General features: G+C 32.4%; 1 protein-coding gene across 3 annotated transcripts in view; it reads left to right on the top strand.

The window, feature by feature from the left end:
• Positions 1 to 373: 373 nt before the first annotated feature.
• LOC123225488 (transcription initiation factor IIB-2) overlaps positions 374 to 26,944 on the top strand; it is a 39,585-nt gene continuing 13,014 nt past the window's right edge. For 2 of the 3 annotated variants that reach the window (XR_006504130.1, XR_006504131.1), the window contains exons 1-7: positions 374 to 945; positions 1,397 to 1,421; positions 6,528 to 6,657; positions 6,749 to 6,879; positions 6,997 to 7,085; positions 8,926 to 9,002; positions 9,079 to 9,232. Coding sequence is in view for 1 of the 3 variants with exons in the window: in XM_044649449.1 (XP_044505384.1) it covers positions 593 to 945; positions 1,397 to 1,421; positions 6,528 to 6,657; positions 6,749 to 6,879; positions 6,997 to 7,085; positions 8,926 to 9,002; positions 9,079 to 9,212 (939 nt within the window). In the remaining 2 variants the exon portion in view is untranslated. Of the gene's footprint in view, positions 946 to 1,396; positions 1,422 to 6,527; positions 6,658 to 6,748; positions 6,880 to 6,996; positions 7,086 to 8,925; positions 9,003 to 9,078; positions 9,233 to 9,442; positions 10,250 to 26,944 lie in introns of those variants that run through there. The other variant, XM_044649449.1, reaches the window with a different exon arrangement.

Genomic DNA, 26,944 nt, shown 5'->3' with positions numbered 1-26,944 from the left:
TCTCATATTACTTTTGCGTGGATTGTATAGTAAAAAAGACAACTCTTTGATAAATCTCTCTTTTATTTATAAAAACGATTGGAAGTAAAAAAATTTCACCTCTGATCTTGTTATTATGGATTTTGGTATTAGACTGGCATGGGCTATTTTTACCCCCCAACAATAAATAAAAATGGTTGTATAAAGATGACACTATAAAATACGTAAAAAGAGACGAGAAAGAGGATAATTACAAGTTTCATACAAATTAAATTAAACCAAAAGAAAAAAATATTTTTAACTCGTTATAGTAAGACTAATAATAGCCTGTAGATCTAGGGATCAAAGTGTCATTTGCTAAAATTCTTAGATAATAAATAAAAGGCAAACTCAAAAGGATAAAAATTTGTTCTTCGGCCAAATTTCTGCTCATTCCATCACCGCCTAAAAACAAACGGTTCAAATTCATCGTTATATCAAGTCTATTACGCTGCATCACTACAGATCCCTACCTCTTCTCTTCCTCCAATTTTTTCTATTCATAATCATTACATTTCCTTTAAAATCTGAATTAATAAATAAATAGACCGAAAATCCGAACTTAGTACGACAGATGTCGGACGCCTATTGTTCGGATTGTAAGAAGAGCACGGAGGTGGTGTTCGATCACTCCGCGGGGGACACAGTCTGCTCTGAGTGCGGACTGGTGTTGGAATCGCACTCCATCGACGAGACGTCTGAGTGGAGGACTTTCGCAAACGAATCGGGCGATAACGACCCGGTCCGTGTAGGAGGACCCACCAACCCACTTTTGGCCGATGGCGGGCTTTCCACAGTTATCGCAAAACCGAATGGAGCTTCGGGCGAGTTCTTGTCGTCGTCGCTTGGTCGGTGGCAGAATCGCGGGTCTAATCCCGATCGGGGTTTGATTATGGCCTTTAAAACAATCGCTACTATGTCTGATAGGTATGGATTGAGGTTGCTTTTCTGTCCGATCTTGGATAGGGTTACATATGCAGTATGGTTTAGTTGAAAATTTAAGAATCACCTGTCATCAATAGTGTACACTAGATTCTGATAGAGATGAGTTTCTTTTTTCCTTTTTACAATGATTGGTGTATTAATTTAATGGGCTGAAAGTTTTGATATTTATATTGTTTGTTTGTTTTGTTTTTTTGATTACGTTGTCATATTCAGCAGTGTGACAACTAAATCATGAAATGGGAACTTGTTCAGGTGATAACATAGAAGAAAATACTTTAATTTCATGGATTTGCCTTTCCAAGCTGAAAACAAAATTGGAAGTTGACATGAACTGGGGCATTTCTTGTTTTTGGCGAAGAACCCTTTTGTGTTTGTTTGGTTCATGCATTATTGTTGGTTCTTTCATGTTGATATAGTGACATTTGTGTTTCAGGTTGGGCCTTGTTGCAACCATTAAGGTAAGTGGCTCATTCTCATGATAGTTGGGTTATAATTGATGATTTGACAATTTCTAATGGGAAAAATGTGAGGATGATTTATGACATTGTGCACACTTCTATGTTTTTAGAAATCAACTCACTACTATTAATGATGTTTATAGAATGTAAATGTGATATTCTATAGACCAAATCAAGATAAGTTATCTGAATCATATATGATCAGTGGAGAACGTTCATATATTTATTAGAATGACACTTGATGACTTCTTGAACATTCTAGACGTCTTATTTTAATTAGGAGATTACAGGCTTAAGCTGTTTTTGTAAGATTTGTTATTCTTTGTTTAGTGATTGGAATGGCTAGCGTATTAGAAGGGTAATGTTATTACCCATGTGAAACATTGGATTGGCTCTATTATCTTGTGGGAACCAATCCACTGGTTTACATGAGGGAAAACATTACCGGTGTCGTAGAGGATTTTGCCTAGGTATTTTATACTAAAACAATGAATGTAATAGGGCTTCTTTTTGGTTGTTGATTAACCTTGAAGGCAAATATAATGAGCCTAGGTATTCTATATTAAAGAAATGAATATAATAAGGCTTCTTCTTGGTTGTTGATAAACCTTGAAGGAATTATAATGAAGGATTTTCTATTTTGGGGGTGTGTGTGTGTGAAGTTTTGTATAAGCAACGACCACAATTATCAACACCCATATTCTTGTTTTACACATAATGTTATGCATCCTAAGTTTTATTTCCCAAGTTATGTGACATTATATAAAAGATAAAAGGTTATTATGTAATCCATAATGGTGTAGCTATACACTAATGACTCATCACTTGAGATGTAGCTTGGTGTAAAGACCTGAGATGTTTAGTACTACTCTTGAAAAAAGGATCCTCTTAACACATCTATGGAAACTTGTTAATGAACTTACAAAAAAAAAAAAAATTTTAGCATTTAATAATTCGATTTTTCTGAAACATTTTCTGCTTCTTCAAATGGTTAGTTTGGCTGGTAAATTTTTTACTTCTTTAAATGGTTAGTAATTAATACAAGTTTATATTTTAAATTTAACCTTATAAAATTTAGTTTTTATTCAGTCAGTCTTTTACCCTTTATCTATGCTATCAATCTTTCTACAGACCCACTGGTAAATACTCTCTATATATGAGAACTCTCACTTGTAACAAAATCCATTCATCTAATGATATATTTGGCTTTATTTTTTCATAGGAAATGTAGAAATGTATTTTAATAGAAAAAATTTAAAAAGTGGAACAAGATTCCATTCCTACAAGGATGGCCCATCTAAATAGAGGTAAAGCTTTATAATTGGTATCATGAACCTGTGTAAATAGAAACCCATAAAAGAGACACAATGCAGGATCACTTGAAATTCTTGTTATGTCTTTTTTTTTTGGACCATTGTCAATATATTTTCAAATTCATATCTTTGTTTTATGTTGAAGAGTGTAAGCAATTAATGAAAGAAAAAAGTTAATTTAAAATTTTAATGAAGAAAACTAGAGTTTATGGTTCGGTGAATTTAAGAAAGCAAATTTGTTTTTATTTATTTAAATTATATCTTTATAAACGGACATGCTCTCTATATATATTTTAAATTGGTGAAAGTTTAGTTGATAGAATTGTGTACCTTATGTCTACTAAGAATAAAAAATTTATTTGAAAGGAAGCAAATTTGTACTTGTGTTTGCTGTGGGAAATGATCCTGCACTGTACAAAATAGGGCACAACCTTCCCAACTGAGATGAATAAAGAAGAAAAGAATTATCTAGAAAATATTTGAGCAACAAATAAAGAAAGTATTAAACTATGTTCCATATATTGCCACTTTTTTAAACCTCTTTTCTGATCACGAATCAAATTGTTTCTTTCTAGCCAAGTTAACATGATGCATCTTGAAAAATCCAATCGTTAAAAATAGGTGTAGAAACTATTTTTGGGGTGCATATGGTCTCATCCTTAAGAATAATTGGATGCCTATTTGTTTATAGAAAAGAGGCTAATCGTTATGTTTTATAGCCCTCAATTTTTTGTTTCTCTTACTATTTTTCTTCTCTCTCCGTTTTATTTGCTTTCTTCTGTCCTTGCAATTTTCTCATCTTTACCACTTTGTAATTCTCTTCTCTTACCCGTCCCCATATATTATTGTTCTTATCTTTCAACTACTATAGTTCTTTCTAGGTTCCTATTGTTCTCTTTCTCTTTCAAATCTCTATTTCCTTTTGGACTCTTATTTTTTTGCTTGCTGACCTATATCTAAGTCAAATATTAATGAAGGAATCCTATAGAATATAGTTGTCGAAGACTAGGTGAACCCTTGCCGGTTGAGACCACGTGAAAATGTGATTGCCATAAATTGACAAGGTAATATTTCCATTTATTCATCAGAAGAGGCGTATCCTTGGCCATCACCTTTCAATGGTCAAGACAAACAATGGTTCAAAGGTGATTGCATTTAGCTCTTTTTTGACACCTTTGGAAAAGCTTTAGGCACTGGAAAAACATGCTTTATTATCACCTTAGGCTATCTCTGATTAGATTTAGGGGTTACTATTAATTTCTAGGCTGTTTCTAAAATGGTCTGAAGCTTTCTAGCAGCTTGTGGGCTATTTTGGGCTAGATTTGAGAGTTACTGACAATTTTTGGATTGTTCCTAGCATGGTCTCACTCTTTCAGGCAACTTTTGGTTTGGGCTATTTCCTACTAGATATGAGGGTTACCACCAATTTTTTGGTTGTTTCTAGCATGGTCTCAAGCTTTTGACAACTTTTGGGCCGTTTCCAGTCAAGGGTTATCAACAATTTCTGGACTATTTCTAGCACTGTCTCACTCTATTTAGCAGCTCATAGTTTATATTCTAGCAGATTTGAGGGTGATTTGCAAAATCTAGCCTAGTTCCAATTTGTAGGCTGTTGATTAGAATGAATGGTTTATGGGGAAAATTGGTCTTAGAATACAAATCTTCTCACGAGGAATACAATTCTTTTTGACGAACAAATTGATCAAATCTGAGATGAGAAATTTGATGATGAGGAAGAAAGGGAAGAAATTTTACACATTGTACAATGTGATTTATCATGATAAGAATGCAATTTTTAATTGCCTTAGGTAAAGTTAGACGCCTTCACCTCACATTTTTCACCTAGGCAGGATCCTTTTGTCAACTTTTGGTGCTTTTCGCCTTTGACAACCATGTTATAGTAGGGAGTTGGTACTTTTCTTACTATTGAATTCATCAGTATTCATCTTCAACTGAGTCACAAACTGTTATTCATCAGTGTTCATGTTCAACTCTAATGGAAATGGCAATTTTAGAGAATGATAGTTTTTTGCCATGATGCTATAGTTCAAAAAAGAATATTATACTTTCGTATCCTGTTGAACATATCTTAATTGTATGACTTTGGAAAGTGTTGTGTGCTGTGTGTTCTGGGCGTTTTCTTGTACTTGCATTAGCCTTTTAATTTATTATTTATTTTAAAGTCAAACTAAGTGTGCACAAAGTTTGCAAGTGGTCCAATATAGTTTAGTCCTAGCTCGTAGCTACTGAAAAAATCTTAACCTCAAAGGGATTAGTGAAACAACTTTTAGAACAACAAAATATATCCGGTTGAACTTGTGATCTCAACAACAAAATTTAAGATGAAATTGGTTAATTCATCAGACTTCTCTGTGGACCTTTAAATTTCAACCTTTGAGGATGTGGATATGTGGTTTTTGTTTGTGAATTCATGCAACATGTGAGAACCAAGATGAATTCTGACTGCCGTAGAGAAATTGAAGATATAGGTATAGATAAGAGGAATAGTTAAAGAGAAAACCTTAGTAAAGGTTGTAGCTTGACTTCTTTCTTTCTGGTTTGTATCTGGGTGTGGGAAACTATGCAAACTGTCTCACAATTCAAATAATACAGTTGATGTTTGATGGATTGAAATATGAATAAATTGATTGAATGATGATTTGAAATTAATAATAATTAATGCATATTTAACATACTTGGTGTGTATGCATAGTGTTCAAAGGTAAAAAGTGCCAAAAACCAATGAGGAATCCTATTGCCTAGGCGAGGTGAAGACATCATCCAAACTTTTATTCTTATCATGATGAATCACAATCTATAATGTATAAAATTTCTTCCATTCTTTGCCATCATCAAATTTCTCATCTCTAATGTAAAAAATTGTATTCTTCTCATCTCTAATTCTGAAACCTCTTTATCTTTAGACTTTGACTTAGATTTCAAAGTAAAGGAAGTTGAAATATTGGCCTTTTTTTGGTAATGTCATACCAATACCAAAACTTGTAGTAGTTTTAGTGGGATAAAATACTTCATCAACCCACTAGCCATAGCAACACCACCCTAAGTTAACAAATCTTCTTCAAACACCAATTCCTTGTCATCAACAACACCTAAGATTTTTTCCTTCATCCATTCATTACAAATCAACAACACAAAAATTGGAAATGGCCTAGAAATTGTCGATAACCCTCAAATCCGGTAGGAAATAGCCTAGAAGCTACCCAAAAAAGTGGGTCATGTCATAAACAAGTAAGAAATTATTGGTAATTGATTGGAAATAGTCTAGAAGTTGTTGGAAAGCCTAAGACTGTCGATAACGACCTAGAAATTGTGGTAACCCTCATATCTAGTATGAAATAGCTTAGAAGCTATTGAAAAGAGTGAAGTTGTGCTAGAAACAATCCATAAATTGCTGGTAACTCTTAGATTTTGCCCAAAATAGCCTAGAAGCTACCGCAAAACTTGAGACCACGCTAGAAACAACCTAGAAACTGTTGGTAACCCTTATATCTAATTGCAGATAGCTTAGAGTGAAAACAAAGTGCGCTTTTTTAGTGCCTAGAGCTTCTCCAAAGACGCTATAAAAGCGCTAAAGTTGATTGCTTTTGAACCATTGGTCACCTTGACCATTAAAAGACGTTGGCCAAATCACCTTGAGTAAAACCTTGCCTAGGCCATTCCTAGGTGTGCCTTTGACAACTGTTTGTATGATCAAACTGTTATGTTTCTTTTTTCTGCTTAATACATTAAATTCTTAGTTGTCTCTGATCTTTCTTTTCTAATTATTTTAAAGGATCGGGCAAATGAGATATATAAGAAGGTGGAAGATCAAAAATCTAGTAGAGGAAGAAATCAAGATGCATTATTGGCAGCTTGCCTATACATTGCTTGTCGACAAGAAGACAAGCCACGCACTGTTAAGGGTACACCCCAAGATTCTCTTAACATGTGGATCTTTCCTCTTTATCTTTTATATTCTGTATGAGCTTCCCTGAACCTATGAATTTCAACTAGAAATATGCTCCGTTGCCAATGGAGCTACAAAGAAGGAAATTGGCCGAGCAAAAGAATACATTGTCAAACAGCTGGGCTTGGAGACTGGCAAGTCGGTGGAGATGGGAACTATACATGCTGGGGACTTCATGGTGAGGGTTTATTCTCATTCCTGATTTATATGACTACATTTCATTTTGTTGGATTTTCATTGTTTGTTTATCACTTTTTATCTTGGGCACTAATGCTAATATTCTATTGATGTTTAGAGGCGCTTTTGTTCCAATCTTGGTATGAATAATCAAGCAGTAAAAGCTGCCCAAGAAGCTGTTCAGAAGTCAGAGGAGTTTGATATAAGGTAATTATAAATTTTTTACTTTCATCATGATAGATTTTGCTCAAATGTTAATTTTCTTTTGCATATCTCCATTTACATTAAAGTTGAATATTCTTTCTGAAATTCAGATGCTTTCTTAATGCTTTTGTTTGTGTACTGGGATGTAAGGCTTTATTTGGTAGGTACAACTGAATGTGGAACATGTCTGATTAGCATGACTAAATTCCTAATATCACATTTCATGCTCCAAATTTGTTCTGGACTATTGTAACAGTCCCAAGATTTTGTCCTGTGGATATGGGACAAATCCTGTGGTACACTTAGGACTCCTTGGATTAGGGCTAAAATATTTTCCCAAGGCCACTTGAAGTAGATGTTTATTATAAAGGCAAGTTAATACTTTTCTGAAGTTCTAAGAAATAAATATTTTTTGAGAACTTACTAGTAACTAGTCAAAATATATAATAGAAATATAAATATATAAAAATATGTATGTATATATATATATATATATAAATGGAGCCCATGTTATTAGAAATTTCTTTGGTGTAATGTAATCCATTAAGAACAGTGATAGAAAGAGAAGCTTGACCAATCATACTTGTTTTGAACATTAGTACTTGCAAAATGTCTCATCCTATTACTCTAGGATATCATATTTGAGCATCAACATGTTTTATGTTAGGTTACTTACAGTAAACACAATATAACTTTCTAGTTACCACAATTATGAATTGAATGGTTAGGTTTGTGGTTTTTCCTATAAGGTTTAGAGTTCTAGTCTATTAGGATCCCAAGTGCAAGGTATAAGACTTGGATTCCACATTGGAAAGTATGGACAACTAGTATGGGGTTTATATGACCTTGGGCTCTCCCATTTCAATAGCTAGTTTTTGAGGTGTGGTTCTCCTAAGGTTCGTATCATTTGGTATCAGAGCCATCACCATGTCTCCCAGTTGCAATCATGCGGCGCGGGTGGTAACGCTGACATTGCAGTGTTCGCTCGGGGCTAGCAGGGAGCTAGTGCACAGCCAGCCCGCATGGGCGCCGGGGCTGCGGAGCGTGGTGGTATGTTAAGATCTCAAGTGCAAGGTATGAGACTTGGATCCCACATTGGAAAGTATGGGCAACTAGTGTGGGGTTTATATGACCTTGGGCTCTCCTATCTCAATAGCTAGATTTTGAGGTGTGGTTCTCCTAAGGTTCGTATCATTGTCCCCACATAGGCATCTACTTGACAAAAAGTCATTGTTTTGAGCTTCCCCATAATTATAGGATTTGATGGGGCTTTAATTAATTTGAGTTTGCAAAGTGAGTTCAAAGATTTCTGAATGTACAAAAAAAACCACCTCAAAAGTAATATTTACCTCTTATAGTTTGAAATGGTAATCTCTTTCCATTTTATAATAACACCTGTTCTCATTTATGTTAGATAGCTTTTACTCTAATGAAGACAGTCTATCTTCCAATGAGAGAGAAGTTATGTTGATCATGTGAACAAGATATTAGGAATTTGCCTTTTGTATGCACTGGTATGGTGGGCATGAATTTCTTGGTTTGTTATTATGATGTTGAGCATTCTGTCTAATGTCTGTGTGGTGGTAGATGCACTTGAAATATTTTTATTAAAAATTTCATATACCTATTGTCATTAGTGGGTCATGATACAATGTCATATACTGAATTAACAAGAGATTGATGTAGCATCCTGTGTGGTAAGTTTTTATGTGCAGATTTAAGCTGCCATGCCATTTGGTAAATGATGTTTTGTGTAATTTTAGGTTTAAGTTGTTTGCCTTATGATACAGTTTAAATCCTTTGCTACTTTGCTTTGCCTCTCAAGTTTTTTTTCTCTTTTCAGGAGGAGCCCTATATCAATTGCAGCTGCTGTTATTTATATTATAACTCAGCTTTCAGATGACAAGAAGCTGCTTCGAGGTATGATACATCTTTATCTTGTTTTACTTAAAAAAAATGTGTATGCTTTTAATTGACTTGTATAAATGCAATGCAGATATTTCACTTGCTACTGGAGTTGCAGAAGGGACAATCAGAAATTCATACAAGGATCTTCATCCCCATGTCACAAAAATAATACCAAATTGGTATGCCAAAGAGGAGGATCTTAAAAACCTTTCCACCCCATAAAATGTAGAGCATACAATAAGGTGAATTGAACAGTTTCAGACTTAATTGGTTTTTAGGCCTTCTATTTATTAAGAACTGTTAATCATACGGAGTACTAAGGATTTTGGTATTCTTTACCATGATTTTAATACTTGAACTGACCGTTAACCTAGTCAAAGGGCTGATTTGGGTCAATGTTGGTCTGGTTGGTCCCACCGATGATATTAGCACCCTTAATTTTACTCTTGCAGGTTCATTGAATTTTTGACCAAACCTAGTTTGGTTGTGAAAGAGACTGCTGGCAATATATTCACTAATATAAATAGAAAATTGCTGCCGGAACAATTTTTGCAAATCTTTTGAGTTTGTCATTCATATTCTCTGTTCTTCTGAAAGACTGTAGTGTTTTGAACGGGATTTGGGAAACTAGTAGATACATAAATCTTCTTGCCTTTGGACATTGCATCGATTTTTGTTGGAATATCATCGTTGCCAACTCACTCGCCCAAGAAGGGATATGCTATGATCTTCATGAGCAGATTTAATCTCTTTCAGAAGATTTTCTTCATTGAAAATCAGCAAAGCTTTCTTATATCTTTTTATAGTTTCATTGGAAATTAGAAAGGGAATAAAGTATTGGGCTAAATGGGAGTCAAATAGAGTAAAGGAGAGACGGAAGTTGACTTTGTATTTGAGGAGATGGAGAAAGGTGCGAGTTATGGTTAAATGGTAAGAGAGAAGATGGAGAGAGGTGCGAGGTATGGCTAAGTGGAAGAGAGTGCGAATGGATTAGGAGAATGTGGTGTTTAGGGTTATCACATTGTGGTAGAATGATTGTGATTTCAATTTTGTGGTGGCGATAGCGAGGACAAATGGGGTGTTTTAACATTTGGATCGTTTTCATCCTGTGGTTGAGCTAGAAATTGACAAAATTTGATTGATATAAGTAAGGGTCAAGTCAGTCCAAATCTTGTAATGATTTTTTCTTTATTTCAAACCATGAATACTTGTGGGTTTTGATTAAACCAATTGAATCAGTCGGTTAAATCCAAGTTTCCAAAACTTGTTCATTACTTGATACCATGGAATTAGTACGCTGACATAAAGATGACAATGAGATGAGATGGGGCTTATTGTCCCATCCCCCTCATTTGGTGAAATATTTATATGTCCTTGGGAATTCTCGTTCTCTATCTACAAGAAATATATCTTTTCCGTTTCTCTACTTTATTCTTCATTGCCTACATTTACCATATCGTTCAAAAATTCACTCCTCTCTTAGCTTGCCCACAACAACGTCAAAACATACTTTTTTTTCTTTTAACACACAAACATTAGAAGACAAAGAGAAAGACCTAGAGAGACAAGAAAGGAGATGAAAAAGATGGTTGAGAGAATGGAGAAGAATAAAAAATGGAAACAAAAAGCATGTTGGAGAAATAATAAATAAGGAGAATATAGAGAATAGAAATACTTTTTGTCTGAGGTTAATTAGAGGGTAAGGACGAGGATCCTTGCCTTGCCCTTGTTTACGAGGATCTCTTGTCTGTCTTAGTTTTCGTTTTTCTTGGATTGTTATTTTTCTATTTGCGATGGGGTGGGTTAGGGATTCAATTGGAAAGGTTGAATTGTCATCTTTATTCAAGCATTGATTGTGTTTTTTTGTTGAAGTTATTATTTTACAATCAATTTTTTTAATGACATAAATTTATGATAAATTATATTTTTATTGGCACTTCTTATTTGTAAGTGCATGTGTTTACATGAATGTCAAGATAAATGTCTTAAGATTTGTAGAACCGTGACAAGAGGATTAAAATTGTGAGACCTTATGAATACATATAGTTGTAGATCTAAAAACATTCGTAATCTTAGTATTGAATAATTCTACTAAAAGGTATAAAAAAATCTCTTATGTCAAGGTTGTTATTATAGCTCCTTATGAGTTAATAGCGGTGATAAGGATACCTTTCTACTCAAAGCATCAACTACCACATTTGCTTTATTTGGATGATACTTGATTTCATAGTTATAGTCTTTAATCACTCTAACTATCGTTTTTGTCTTATGTTAAGCTTATTCTAAACAAACTAGTATCTTGAACTCTTGTGATTGGTGCATGTATTACATCTCACCTTATACAACTAGTATTTTCATATCTTCAATGCAAACACCACCATACCCAATTCTAAATCATGAGTAGGGTATCTCATATCAAAATTCTTAAATTATCTTGAGACATGTACTATACCTTACATCACTACATCAACATCGCTCCTATCCTATTGTGGGAAACCTCTGCATAAACATCATACTCTACCTCATCCTCTAGTAGAGCTAAAACTAGAGAAATTGTCAACATTTTCTTCAACTCTTGAAAACTCTCTTTATAAAAGTCAGTCTACTGGATGAGCCTTTTTTTCCTTGTGAGAGGTTTTGTTAAACTTTGCAAACTTTTCGATGAACCTTTTATAATATCCTGCTAACCTTAAGAAACTCTGAACCTTCTTGATATCTTTGGTCTTTACTGGTAAAAAGTTATCTCTATCTTACTTAGATCCATGGATTTACCATCGGTTGTTATTACATGTCCTAAAAAAGCAATTTTGTCAAGCCAAAATTTGTACTTGGAGAACTTTGCATGTAATTGCTTTTTCTTTAATCTTTGTATGACAATTCTCAAGTGCTCCTTGTGCTCGTCTGACTCTTGAAATACATCAAAATGTCATTGATAAATACTATTATAAACTTATTCAAGTAGTCTTGAAACACCCAATTTATTAGACCCATAAACATCGCATGAGCATTGTTCAATATAAAAGGCATCATAACGAACTCAAAGCGCCTATATTTAGTTCATCGTCTTTAACATATCATTTTCTAGTACTCTAACCTGATGATTATCTAAACTCATACCTGTCTTAGAAAACATTGTGATCGCTCTCAGCTGATCAAATATGTCATCTATCCTAGGTAATTGATACTTATCACTGTAACATTGATTATCTCATGCACTCTTTACTCAACATTTCACAAGTCTTAATACAAATGATCATCATACTCTGAATGCACCCTTTACTAAAATGGAGTTTATCACCATTTTCAAGACTAAATTAGACTTTCTTTCTTTGACAGTCGATCTCAGTTTAAAATCTCTTTAGGAAATCTATCCCCAAGAATATATCAAAATTTGGCAATTCAAATTCAATTAAATCAAAGAGCATTAATCTATCTTAATTGTTTGACCTATCAATATTTTGTCACTAATTATTGAGTCTCCAACAAGCACTTACATTCTTACTTTCTACAAAATTGTCATTGGATTCAACCTTAGCACTCTATTATGTCTTATGTTATAAACAATAAATAGCACTAGAATTGATTAAAATATATAAGGAAGAATAACAAAATAACAATTGATCAGTAATTGTGAACGAGTTGGCATTTGCTTGCCCTTGTGTAGACCTTGACATTGACATTTTTGATTGTCTGCTCAACTTTAGTTAAAGCTATTGGGCAATTTTTGACTACATGTCTTGACTATCTGCACTTGAAGCATAATCCTTATCTACTCAAACATTTACCTTGGTGTTGTCTCACACATTTTTGGTAAGCTAAGGTATCATTCTTTCTTTTCTTGTTACCATTTCAATTTCGCTTACCCTTAGGCTAGAAATGTCTCTTGCCTTTCACTAATTTTTCTATTGAGGCAAAACTCTCTAACCTTAAATGTTTGATGTTGTCACTAGTGTTGTCTCATTAGAGATCCTTTTAACAGACATTTCAAACCTCAAAGCCTTACTTAGTGTTTAGCTATATGATTAGGGAGGTTGGACACTTGTCATCACATCTCTAATGATCTTTGGGTTAGAGCTCATGGTATACTTGGCTAATTAATGCATTAAACCTCGTGGTATACTTCTTAACTAAATTACTCCCTTAATACAAATTTTTAAATTCCTAATCCCATAAGGAGGTCATGTCTGCGGTCTTGTACTTGACATCAAATAATCTCCTAAAATCTGCCTAAGTGATTATTTTCCACCATACTTGGGTATCTCCTTTGAGAAGGTAGTTGACATACTTTACTTCTTTCCGTTTAACATCTAAAAGAGGTACATTGCACTCTTTATTACCTTAAGCCATTCCTTAATTACGAGCGGATCACTCGTGTTTTAAAACTTATGGGGCTAATGCATGCGTGGCATTCCATAAATTGAGTGTAGTAAGGTCTGGCCTACGACAGAAGTCATCTCTCACTTTTTTGATATCCCTTTTTATTCAATTTGCACTTGTGGTACCACTATCGTGTAACACCCTTTTCAGATATATACTTCTACATAGAATATGACCCAAAGAGATGTGTACAACTTAATTACTTAATAGATACAACGGAACATAAGTATGCAATAAATCTCTTAATTCATTTGCATGCAAAAATGTATAAATAAAAATTTTATAATCCCATAAATAGTTATAGTAAAACCCTTAAATATAAATCCATAACTCAATGCTTGAAACCTAAAATATAATAATAATAACAATATTTTTAATGTGCAAACATCCCATTACTCTCAAGCTAGTAATAAAATGTAAAAATGTCATAATTCTAAGAATGAAATTTTTCTTCTTAGCCTTATGCAATGAACTGAGTTAGATTGCTAGCTCCCTCATATGCCTCGTTATTCGCCTTTAACTTCAAAACCATAAAAAAAGAACGTGTAAGTGAAAAGAAAACACTTAATAAGTAGATGACCTCTCGACATTTAACATAAGACATGACTAAAATTAGCATCCCATGTCTAAAGATCAATATGATTATAACTTAACGCTCTTATGCCCTAAACATAGACCATTCACAAAGATTACTTAGCCTTAAGTTCACCTCGACATATCTGATGCATAGTGAAAGCAAGTGACGCCTCTCGTGTCAATTAACTATTGTGCCTTATACACATATTGGTTGGATTATTGGGTTAACTAGTTATGATACTCTAGTCACACGGAACTATTAATTGAAAACCATCCTCATATGACCTTTAGCATGAGCACCTATGTGATACATTCCACTAGTTATGCGAGGAACTAAGTATAAAACAGTCTTTTACTATACACCCCTGAATTGTACTATATGGGTAAGACGTTTTGGTACCGAGTGTATGATACATCTTATGAGAATCTATCTTTTATATGACTTTATTGCTTTTATATAACTCACCACAATTGGTGGCTATATGAGTGTACACTACTATTCTAAGCGTTTATTTATTTTTTATCTAAATTCGATTTAGACGAGGTCCATGTCATCTTCATAAGTTGAACACCTCTACATAAGCTAGCTTATCTCATTCTTAATTTTGTAGATTTTTCTAATTGTAATCCCTATTATGCACTTAGCTTTAAGGTAAAATGGTAATTTTATCTAATTTGAACGAGTGCTAGATGTCTTTTCCCTTTGCCCGTAATTTATAAATATTATGAATGGACCCTTGTCTTATCTCGAACCTTTAAAACATAAGTGGTAGTCTCACGAGGTACCTTTCAAAAGCTTGTCGACATCCTTGGGAGATGAAATTTACAACCCAAAACTGGACCTATTCTCCCTAGAATTTTTTGACCAAGATCCTAACACTTAATATGCACGTTACTCTTGGTTTTTGCCTTAACTTGTAGCCTGCAACACATGGAAATCCTTATACAAGCTACATCTAGGTTGCCTCTATACACATGTTATTCCTATGGATCCAACACCAAATCTCTAAGATTCAATTTCTTTTCCATGTGTCGAACTAAATCTAAAAAATTTCAACATGCAAAGTTCTATTATAGTGGGCCATAATACCTGCCACATTCAACACATGCAAGATTTGATTAAATAAACATTCAATGATTCAAGACTTCCTAATCTTGAGCAAGTTGAATACTCTCCAAGAATCCAACCATGAGAACCATTAAAGCAACCAAGAATTTGTCCAAGAATTCACCATGTGCATCAAGGATATTAAGCTAACAATTACAAGATTCCAACCATCCAAAAATTGTAGCCAAGACTCACGAAATCAAGGGAAGAAGTTTAACCTACTTCCCTGAAATATGGACCAACCATTAGGCCCAAACCTGACCAGATCCAAAAATAAGTTTTCTTAAAAAGACAATAATACCCTAAAGAGGTACTTAAGGGTATTACAAACCGACTCACTTACGCTACTTGGAATGGCACTTTGTTCCATTAGCACCTCTTAATTAATATTCCTTATGCTAGTGGCATTCAACCTAAGAGGTCGATTAACTATCCTTGTATCTTGTGCCTTTGTGGGTTGGTACTAAGAAAACATATATTTAACCTCCAGAATTTCCTCATAATGATCATGTAATACCCACATTCATTAACTTGTAAACATAACATAATAGATAGGTAATAACTTTAAATTTACTTACATTAATCATTTTGCGAGTATGGGTAGCATCAATTAACTACATACTAGGACATAACTTTTGAGAACTGAAATCATTATCTTATACCAACTTGTAACATTCCTAACTAAAGTCACTTAATAAGTAGTTGATTTAGTCCTACATATTAAACTTTTAATCATTTCCATGCTATTACTTAGTTCTCCACCTTGACTTGGTTATTTGGAGTACACCTTCATATTTTGAAATATGATGATATGAAATCTTGAACTATGTATTATTCATAAGGTCAAACAACTATTTTTCACCCAAGTTTTGATGTATTCTCAAAAATACACTCACAGAATTTGAAAAACTTAAAGTCTTACCCATTCATTTAAAATCTCAGTTATGGTTACGATTAAAATTGTTATTTAACAAAAAAATTTAAAAACAAAAATTTTGTTACGTTTGCATCAGTTTGAAAACCTCACAATTCTCTTCATCCAAAGTTTGAAAAACCAACATTCCCCCCTTAGGGTTTGCAAACTATCGTTGTCTTCGGTCGTGTTAGCTCTCCCTCTTACTTATCTCTTTTTGTCGATCAAATTCTAACCACCGACGAAACCGATTTTCTCCAACGAGTGTTATTGTCTTGGACGAAGTAGATTTCATTTTTGTCTAAGACGTTGACGACTATCGAAGGTCTCAGACTATCATGTCATCTTTATCTCAGACAAAGACGAAATCGTCTTCATCCAAGATGAAGACATTCTGACGAAGATGATTTTGTCTTCATAGGAGGAAATCAATTTCATCGGTGGTTGGGATTTGATCGACAAAGAGAAAAAACCCAGGAGGGAGAGCTAACGCGGCCGGAGACAACCATGTCTAGTGACGGTTTGCAAACCCTAGAGGAAAATATTGATTTTTCAAACTTTAAATAGAAAAAATTATGAAAATTTTAAACTAAAGGGGCAAACGTAATAAAATTTTAGTTTTTAAAATTTTTTTTATTAAATAATAGTTCACCTCTACCCCTAATTGGGATTTTAAATGGACAAGTGATACTTTAAATTTTTTAAATCTTATAAATATGACTTTAAAAATATATTAAAACTTTTGAGTGTAAAATACTCCCGTCGCCTATTCAGAATCTTCTGACAGGATTGTGATGCAAATAGCAAGCCTCAGGAAAATAAAGCTGTTGCTTAGTCGCTACCATAAATGATAGGTAATTATTTTCTCTCTCTCTGCTACGCAGAATAAAATAGACAGCTGATTATATAGTAGTAATTTTATCATATCTCCGCTGAGGTCGTTGAATATCTCAGAGTGTAGAACTTGGAATACCTTAAATTAAATGATTGATTGATGGATCGAGAAACAAAACAAATATAAGTTTATGTGTTAATATATAAATAAATAAATAAATAAATAAATAAATAAATATATATATATATATATATATATATATATATATATATATATATATATATATATTATAATTGGTTTCCAATTCTATCAAATATTCCAAATTTGTTTTTCAAGTTTCATTAGACTGTTGAAATAATAAAATATTGTCAATTATAGAACAAAGGGAGAAAGACAATTTCTTATCCAAGATTTACAACACAATAAAATTATATAGATATACAAATTATGAATTATTATATAATTGAATAATTTTAAATAAAAAATAAAATAATATCTAATTATATAATAACACATTATCTGTGCATAAAAAATGTATACATATAATATTACTCTTTATAACACATTTTTCCATCTATGAAATTTTAGAAAAAATAATATTCCATAATCCCTAAAATTTAGTCTTAGTTTTAAATATCCAAAGATATTTTTGATTACTTCATAATATATTATATGATTGATATTACTTACACCACTAATATACAAATAAATTAAAATTTCTTTGTCAATTTGAAGAGGAGAGTATAAAATTTTATATCAATAATTTCTAACCTACTACATATCAAATGATCTTCAATTTATATTTTTAGATGGTTGGAATAGTTCATATGACCGTTGGATGGGATAATAAATCTGTTGAGCTCCAAAAGTAGAGTTTTCTTTTTGAAAACTAACTGACACATAGGTGTGTGGCCATGATAAATAGACGTGTATCGTTTAAATTTCCTCTTTTCCATGTTTGGTCAAATCTCAATCAAAGCTTCCAACAGACGGATTTTCTTCTCGAAAAATATAAGCACGGACATTCCATGACGAAGCATGATCATACCTTCCTCATACATGATATTTGTCCAAAATTCTAAAGGCAAGAAGGGGGAATCACATGAGAAAAGAACGAGAAGTGAACAACTAAATTTTTGCCTATACACAGGCGTGTTATTCTTCTACATTGAAGTGTATCTTTTTCTCCCTTGATTTCTTCATGAAGCATGACAAGATTTGCACAACAAAAATTTCACGTGCTTTTGAACCCAAAGATACATGAGCCTGTGCTAAAAGACAATTAGGTGAGTATCGAGTTGACTTTGCTCAAAATTGCACTTGGAGGCTATATAAGCAAATTCTTCTTGTGTTTGGCTTTATACACGGGCGTGTAGATGAGGAACAAGAGCTTGTATGTCCTGTTTCTACATTTTTCAAAATGTATCCATTTAGTAATGTTGTTCACACATTACTTAGATAATGTTAGACATTCAAATTTGTGTTTTTAGCATCATCAAAATATATAGGGTTAACAATCTCTGTTTTTTTTATTGATGATAAAAACTAAGTTTAAATCAAAATTTAAACAAATAAAAATGCAATTGAAAAATGTTTCCCCTAACATTATCAAAATTTTGGTACAAATTTATCAAAATACTTATCAAGTTCAAACAGTCAATTTTGTCATTTCTTTTAGTCTTTTTAATGAATAAAATTTTAATTCAACCTATCTCTCCCTTTTTTTAGCATTAATAAAAAATATAATAAGGAAAGATAAATTAAAATTTTCATTTTCATTTGCTTTCTAATTCAAGATAAAACAATACCAATTAAAAAAGTTGCTCCCCCTTACTTTAACACATTTTAACAAATATATTTACCAAGTTTTGTTATTAAAGCAAGTCTATTTGATAAGGTTTTGGAAAAATTTTGACATGGTATCCCTTATATTTTTGAAAACTCCCTTTTTCAAACAAAATCAAATATAAAAAAAAATACAATCACATATATGCATTTAAACCATCCAAACTTCTTTCCAAACACCATCAATCCAATCTGAACTTCTATCAACTAAATCCACAATTATAACACACAAGCCATTTCATCAATGTCCAAATAAACATAAAGCATAAAACCAAATTTCATAAACAAACATAAGGTATTATCTCATATATCATTTCACATAAAATGTATCACAAAATATGTCATCTCAATTCAAAACGATAACCCAATAAAGCAAGATAATCAATATGATGATCAACATAATAATATTTAAGGAAAATGTCAAAAACATCATCAATATGTCAAAAGCTACGTCAACTAAGTATTTATACAAGGTTTCAAAATTGATACCTAATCATCAATATCATCAACAATTATAAACATGATAATCAACAAATTGAACATGATACCACAATAAACATGATGGTCAAAAGAATTAAACATGATACTAAGTTTGAGCACTAAAATAAGCGTGTCCCTCAAAAAGTTATGATATGCAATGTGAGTAAGAACAAAATGAAATGCATGAAAAGAATGTCATGGTTGGGACGGGGGAAGGTCGTCACTCTATCTGGATGTCCGATCCTAGTAGAAATCCTCTCTTATACTAGAAAGCTGACCTTGAATATCATTGATCATTCCATTCATAGCACTCTAGGACAGCTCAAAGGTATCAAATCTACTGTCCATAATGTTGAATCTTCTTTACATATACTGAATCAGTCAATCCACACTACCAGAAGGCATATCCTCATCAACCTCATCGATCATTGCCTTTTTACTTTGTCTGAGCTGAATTCTAGCATTGTAGGATCACTAGGCATAGTAGACATCTCTTGTTCTTCCCCAATTGGCTTTTCATCCATATGCTCTGTATCTGCTTGACTTTCTTCATTGTTTTTACCAGTAATGATCAAACAATATCCATTATTTTGAACTTTTTTCAATCTATTAAGGTAGATGTCCTAGAGCCAATTAATTTGACATTTGTAATTATAATTTATCTTATTAATTAATAAAAGGATTTATAGTTATTTAGTTCATATGTTTGTCTATTATATAATTATGTGAATAACATACCTTTAGATTGGTAGAATTATGATGAAGGAATCAGATGACTGATTGTGGGAACCCCATGCACACATTAGATGACCATTTTAGAAATGTTTATAATTCTAAAATTTCAATGACTAAGGGTACATGTAATGGTGATGCGATTATCATAGTATTGAGTGACTCCATTAAAAGGTGGTGATAGTTCTCACATGTTGAAACTGTTAGCTGATAGTTTAGTGCAACATATGGGTGCATATTATAGACATGTTCATCAAATTGACCCCATCAGAGGATATCCATATGAATATTGCTCCAGAGTCTATGAAATAAATCCTCTAAACACCACGACTGCATATGATCCTTTGACTTGAGATTGTCAGACTATCTCATGTAAAGATTGGTATGGTTTGACATTATCCAACCTATCGTAGTAATAGAGGTACTATAAAGGTAGTGAAAGGTTATATGGTGAGATACATAGAGACTATTGTTGATCAATAAAGGATTTGCACTACTGAGCATAGGAGAAGATACTTCATATGTAAATGTTAAAAGACATTCATGACTGCTTGAATTTGTGGCCATGGTGGGATGAGGTTGTAGCCTAATCCATGTAAGTCATTAATGTGTATCAACTCATATCGAGGAATTACTAAGATAAACACAATTCTATGTCTTAGCCTTAAGAGATATCGATTGATAAAAAGATTAAATTGTAAGTAACTATGATGTTGTAAAAACTTATAGAAATGTTTACTAACACTTTTTCGTTCAGGTGACCATAATGCTTTGCTAGAGGCCAATCTTGGTTTATGTCTAAATTCTGATCAACTTCAGACACTACTTGTTTGATAGAGGGTTTATGAGTCACACACATTAAAGAGTTAATACAAACTAAGAGGCAGGATAATTTAACAACAATCTTGAGATCATGGAAAGAGAGAAACGTATGGTTATGTTTTGACTAGAATTATTTGGTGTGCACAGTGCCACATGGCATTGTGCAAATACATTGCATGGTTTTGGTTGGACCCACTTAGGAGTATAGTTAAGCAAGGCCAAATGATGGATGTGAGTAAACTGATTGAGTTAACTTGTATGTAAAGTGTTTTAGTTAAACAATGATTCTTCAAAGTCCTTGTTTGATATAAAATTTAGGTTAAGTTTGAATTCTAATTTAATTAGGATTCTTATGCATTAAACTTTTAATAAATTTAAAGTCCTTGTTTGGTATAAAGTTTAGGTTGAGTTGGAATCCTAATTTAATTAGCATTCTATGTATTAAAACTTTCAATAAATTAAAAGTTCTAATTTAATAAGAAGTCTTAGACACCTTATCACCTAGGTAGTTAGAGTTCTAACTAGTTTAGGATTCGTGCACACTTTATAAATAAAGGTGTTTAGTTTGAGTCAAATTTTTTAACATAACAATCCTTAACACATATCTTTATGCCTAAAATCTTGTTGACGCAAACTTTCATTGTCCTGATTTAATTTCCAAGATCCAGTCGATAGAAGCCTTAGCAACCTTCTTTTTAGATTGCCTTTCATTCATGCTTTGCGTAGATACCAGGAAGTCACACCTCAAGAAGGTTGGATAATGATTTTTACATAGCCACATGAAGTCTTAAAAGAGCTAACAACACAAGTATAATTTCTATACACCTTATGTGTGTTTAACATATTCATAAATCTATGCATTAAAACAAGTATCTTAGATCAATTTTAGGATCTTTGATTTTTTTTGAAATTTTTAATTTCACTGCACTGCCTATTAACGACTCTCTAAAACCTTACACAATCATCTTTATCTTTGATAGTGCATTGACATTCAATCAAGAGGTCACTTTTAATTTCCTTAAGTGCATTATATCACTATTATCAAAAGTAATCTCTAATTTCAAAGTAATAAATGTGACAATCATGCCAAATTGGATTTCAACCTTATTATCCAGAATCTCAAGCAATTTACAAATGAGTCAATTAGTTGTGTTTACTTGAAATCCATCCTTTGTAGCCTTTAACAAAACCATATTTTGCATTGATACATGTCCATTTATACTTCTGTCATTTAAGGAATAAATGATCATCCGATGCAAAATTCTTACTATGAGATGACTAAACCCCATCAATTTGGTTATGTTCACATAATAAGACCTAACGCCACCAAGATCACACCATAAATAATCTGATGTCCAACTCATACGAGTGTTTAAAATACTCTTATTATTACAGTTCAACCATTCAATAAACGTTTCAGGCTTAACCACATGATCTTCTCCTTGCATTCTGAAATTTATGGTTTACCCAATAATATTACTATTTTCATCTGTCAGTATTGAGAATGAACTACATAATTTATAAAGTAAATCTTTATAAACATCCAAATGCATAAAAAATAAAGTTTTCCATTTCAACCTTCTAAATTATTTACAACAATTAATTCCCAATACTAATATCATTCATAAAACTCAAATCCATGCAACGACCATTAAAAGTACCTATTAGTTAGATTTGTAAAAGCTTGTTTCTCTGTCATGTTCTTTGTTTTAATCTCTAACTTGTTGTATGATCATTGAGCAATCATTTTTCTCCTTAAACCCATCTCAAATTTTCAGATTTAGGCAAAAGAATGAGTAAATAGGATTAAAAATAGAGAACCTAAGACTTATAGGATAAATTTTAGTGATGACTTATGGTCATGGTTGCTGGAGACACAAAACCCAACATTAATTTGACCAGAAGATGGCTAGAGTTGTGAGATATTTGGCCTGATTTTAAGGATTTGAGGCTTGAACGATAACTTTTGGTGACGACTAAAGCTCTTGGTTGCTAGAGAAGTGTTTGGTAGCACTAATTTAATCGAAAAGAGGTTGCTTGAGATAAGGAAAGGTAGAAGAGTAGCGGTGGTTAGGGTTTTATGTATGTGGGAAATGGAAAGAAAATACATATTTTTTTCATACAAATTTGAGATACAAGATAGTGTGTATTAATACACATGGGTGTGTGTTCGCTTAGAATTAAAATTTAAAATTCCCAATAGAGCACGAATGTGTACTTAACTAACACGATCGTGTATGACAAATTTTGAAAAATTTTTAAGCATAAAGCACATGGGCGTTTCCATGCAGAGATTTCAATTTGAGAAACATTTAACATTGTGCATAAAATTGTTGACATATGATTTTTCAAGAAATATGAAGTTAAAAACTATGCAATGAAACACATGAATCAAGCATCAAATCAAAACACCCCAAAGATACAGATCTTAAATATCTTGATCTATTTTGGGGAGAATTTATGTAAATAAAGTTTTGATCAATTTTTAACACATGTTTAGATTGATTCGACTTGATTTTGTAATAAGCATTAAACATAATTATGCACCTAAACTTACATCGAATATCATATATTCATATACCTTTGAAACATGCCAATCATGGAATATGCAAGCATATAAAATATATCCATATCATCACATGTTAATCAAAATACACATGATGTCAATCAATCAATTCAATTGCATCATCCAAATATTATCATTATCATATTAAGGTGCATTCAAACAAGGATATATCAAAGAATATATATCCATATGAACATGTCAATTTACCAATAACATACAAAAATCTAAAGCATCCCAAACATATATCAATTTTGGCATTTTCACACAATCTTAATGAAACACATTAATCAAATATCAGGAGAATGAATCAAGAATCAAACCTAAGAGTAATATCCATTCATGCAATTACATTAACATGTGCATCTCAGCTCAATCAATCAATCTCAAAAATCCAGTCGAAATCATATGATTATTAAATTTAAAAATAAGTTTAAGTACTTAATATCTCAAGTTTTCGACTTGAAGAATTTTAGCATTTAAATTTCCTTGGTGCTCTCATCTCCAATGCCCAAATATGTGCCTTACATTACAATTCATTTCGCAACATTTTGATTCCAATGCTATAAGACACTTCTACAAAGAAATTTAAAATTTCTTTGGTACCTAAATAGCTTTGGGTTTATCAAGATTAGTCTTCAATGTCTCTTTAGAAACTCGAACCTTTTTTATTTTGAATGGTTTATCATTTCTAATTAGATATTTACCATTAGCATGTCCAATGAAAGCATGAAATTTGTATTTTAAATGTAATGAATGATCATTCTTCAATGCTTATATGATTTAACAAAAGAATTATTTCTATTATAACCTGCATTACACATTATTTCAAAATGGAGGTTCCAGTTTGGTGGTTGCATCATTAGTGTAGATATCAAAGCTTTCTTTAACCTGCAAAATGCATTAAGGCATTCATCTTTAAAATCAAAATTCACATCTTTTGAAAGTAGGTTTAAGAGTGGTTTAGCTATGTTCAAAAAATTCGTTATAAATCATCTATGGAATCCTGCATGACTAAGGAAACTTTGTCTTTTTTCACATTGCTCAGTGGTGATAGTTTCTCTATTATCTCTATTTTTACACGATCCACCTCTATTCCTCATTCAGATACTAGGTGTCTCAGTATAATCCCTTTTTTTACCATGAAGTAGCATTTTTCCCAGTTAAGTATGAGGTTCACTTCTTTGTAATTTTAAAGCACTCTAGAGAGGTTTTCAAGGTATTTATAAAAATTACTTCTGTAGATGGAGAAATCATCCATGAAATACTCCATTATACACTCGACAAAATTAGAGAATATGATCATCATGCAACGATAAAATATGGCTTGTGTATTACAGAGGCTAAAAGGCATCTATCTATAGACGAAGATTCCATATGGGCATATGAAAGTCACATTTTCTTGATTGTCTGGATATGTAGGAATTTGAAAGAAACCTAAGTAACCGTTCAAATAACAGAAATATGAGTAATTTGTGAGCCTTTCTAGTACTTGATTAATGAAAGGTAGTAAGAAGTGGTATTTTCTGGTGGTGTTATTTAACTTTCTATAGTTAATACACATTCGCCAACTAATGACTGTCCTTACTGGAATTAGTTTCATTATTTTCATTCTTGACCACTATTAATCTCTCTTTCTTTGGAACTATATGAATTGGACCCATCTAGTTACTATCAGATATTGGATATATCACCCCTACATCTAGTAGCTTTATAACTTCTTTGCTAACCACTTCTTTCATGTTGGGGTTTAATTTCCTCTGGCTTTCGATTGAAGGTTTGTGGTCATCTAGCATATGAATTAGATGCATGCATATAGAAAGATTGATGCCTTTTAGGTCATGGATGTTGTATCTGATTATTTTTTGTGTTCCCTGAGTAACCATACTAGCTTATCTCTTTATTCAACATTTAGATTTGTGTTAATGATAACAGGATAAGTAGAGATTGGTCTAAGATATGCAAACCTTAGTTTGGCTAGTAATGTTTTAAATTCTACTTGAGGTGTATCATTTATGGATAACTATAATGCGTTTATACCTGATTGTATTGCTTCCTGATTTAAGTCTTCAATTCTAGAGTGTGTTATTAGTCCTACTATTTCTGTCACTTCCAAGAAATATGCATATGTAAAATTTGATGTTTTCATGGGTTGTCAAATTGTTATTGATCAAATAAGATTTTAATGCATTTTTCAGTAATTCATCCTTAAGCATCTCATCTATGCATTTTTATATGATATCCATCCTATAACATGAATTAACAACATAAGGTTGTGTAGTTAGTTCAAACATGTTAAATTTATCTTTTCTTGCCCAACTTTAAATGTCAGTTTCTTGTTCTTGATGCTTATAATTACTCCAGTAGTTACTAAAAAATGGTCACCCAAGGATTATAGAAATGTGGGCGTTTTCCTTAATTTCCAATGCTATAAAGTCTAGTGGAATATAAAACTTGTCTACTTGTATTAGAATGTTCTTTAGTATTCCACTCAAATATTTAATTGATTTGTCAACTAACTATAGAGTTTCTATCTTAGGTTTGAGTTCTCTAATGTCTAGCCTTTTACATAAGGATAGTAGCATGAGATAGATGTTGGCTCCCATATCGCATAATACCTTATTGAAAGATTTGTTTCCTATTGTACATGGTATGAAGAAGCTTTCTAGGTCTTTTAGTTTCAATGGCAATTTATTTTGGAGGATTGCACTGTATTCTTCTAAAAGAACCATTGTTTTAAATTTTTCAGCTTTCTCTTATTTGACAATAACTTCTTCAAAAATTTGGCACTTGCAAGCGTTTGTGTTATTGCATCTAGGAACGACACATTAAGGTGTATGCACTTGAAGATCTACAAAAATTTGCCAAAGTGCTAATCTAATTTCATTTTCTGATGCCTTTGAAGGGATGGTATAACGATATGATACTTTGGTTTGACTTGAATCTTTCTTTCTCTATTCTCAGATGACTTTTATAACATTTGTTGTATCTTCTTATGTGGTTTTTGTCAAATCCTTCTTCAAAGAATGATCTAGTGTGATTAATTTTATTGCTTCATTCACGATTCTATTTCTGGTAGCTATAGCCTGACATCATTCCCTTGGATTTATCAAGTGGCTTGGTAGTTTCCCATGATCTCATGAATTTGATAACTATGCTTACTAGTTTAACTACTCTTCAAGCATTCTATTATGGCTAGCTAGCTATTTTATTCTTTTGGCGAGGTGTTTAATGACTTCTTCTTAAACTTGTGTTTTTTGATTCTGATCTTATATAAAACTTTCCATCATCAATTCTAAACTTGATTTTTGTTCTCTTGGCGTAAGATACAAGGGTTGATGTTGTGTTATTCTATTCTGGAATCTTGGCAGTGATGGTCTCAAGTTTTGGCTTGTATTAGCTGGAATCAGTTGATTATTCCATGAAAAGTTCGAATGATTCCTTTATCTTGGGTTGTAAGTATTTGAATATAGGCTACTCTGACCCTTCTAGTTAAAATTTATTGCATTTGCTTGTTCCTCTATAGTCATTCCTCTATCCACTGCTTTTATATCCATCTTTTTTAATTTATTCGTTAAAGAGTCAAGTTTTGCATTCACTGTGTCATTTTGTCAACTTTATATACCTTTGATGGTTTCTTTGGTATAACATCATCTATCCAACATGAACTGCTTACAGTCATTCGTTTAATCAATTGGAATGC

Source organism: Mangifera indica, chromosome 9 (genome assembly GCF_011075055.1).
Source record: "Mangifera indica cultivar Alphonso chromosome 9, CATAS_Mindica_2.1, whole genome shotgun sequence".
NCBI classification, from domain to species: Eukaryota; Viridiplantae; Streptophyta; class Magnoliopsida; order Sapindales; family Anacardiaceae; genus Mangifera; species Mangifera indica.
The sequence above is the reverse complement of the archived record's forward strand: the minus strand, read 5'-3'. Positions and strand labels throughout refer to the sequence as shown.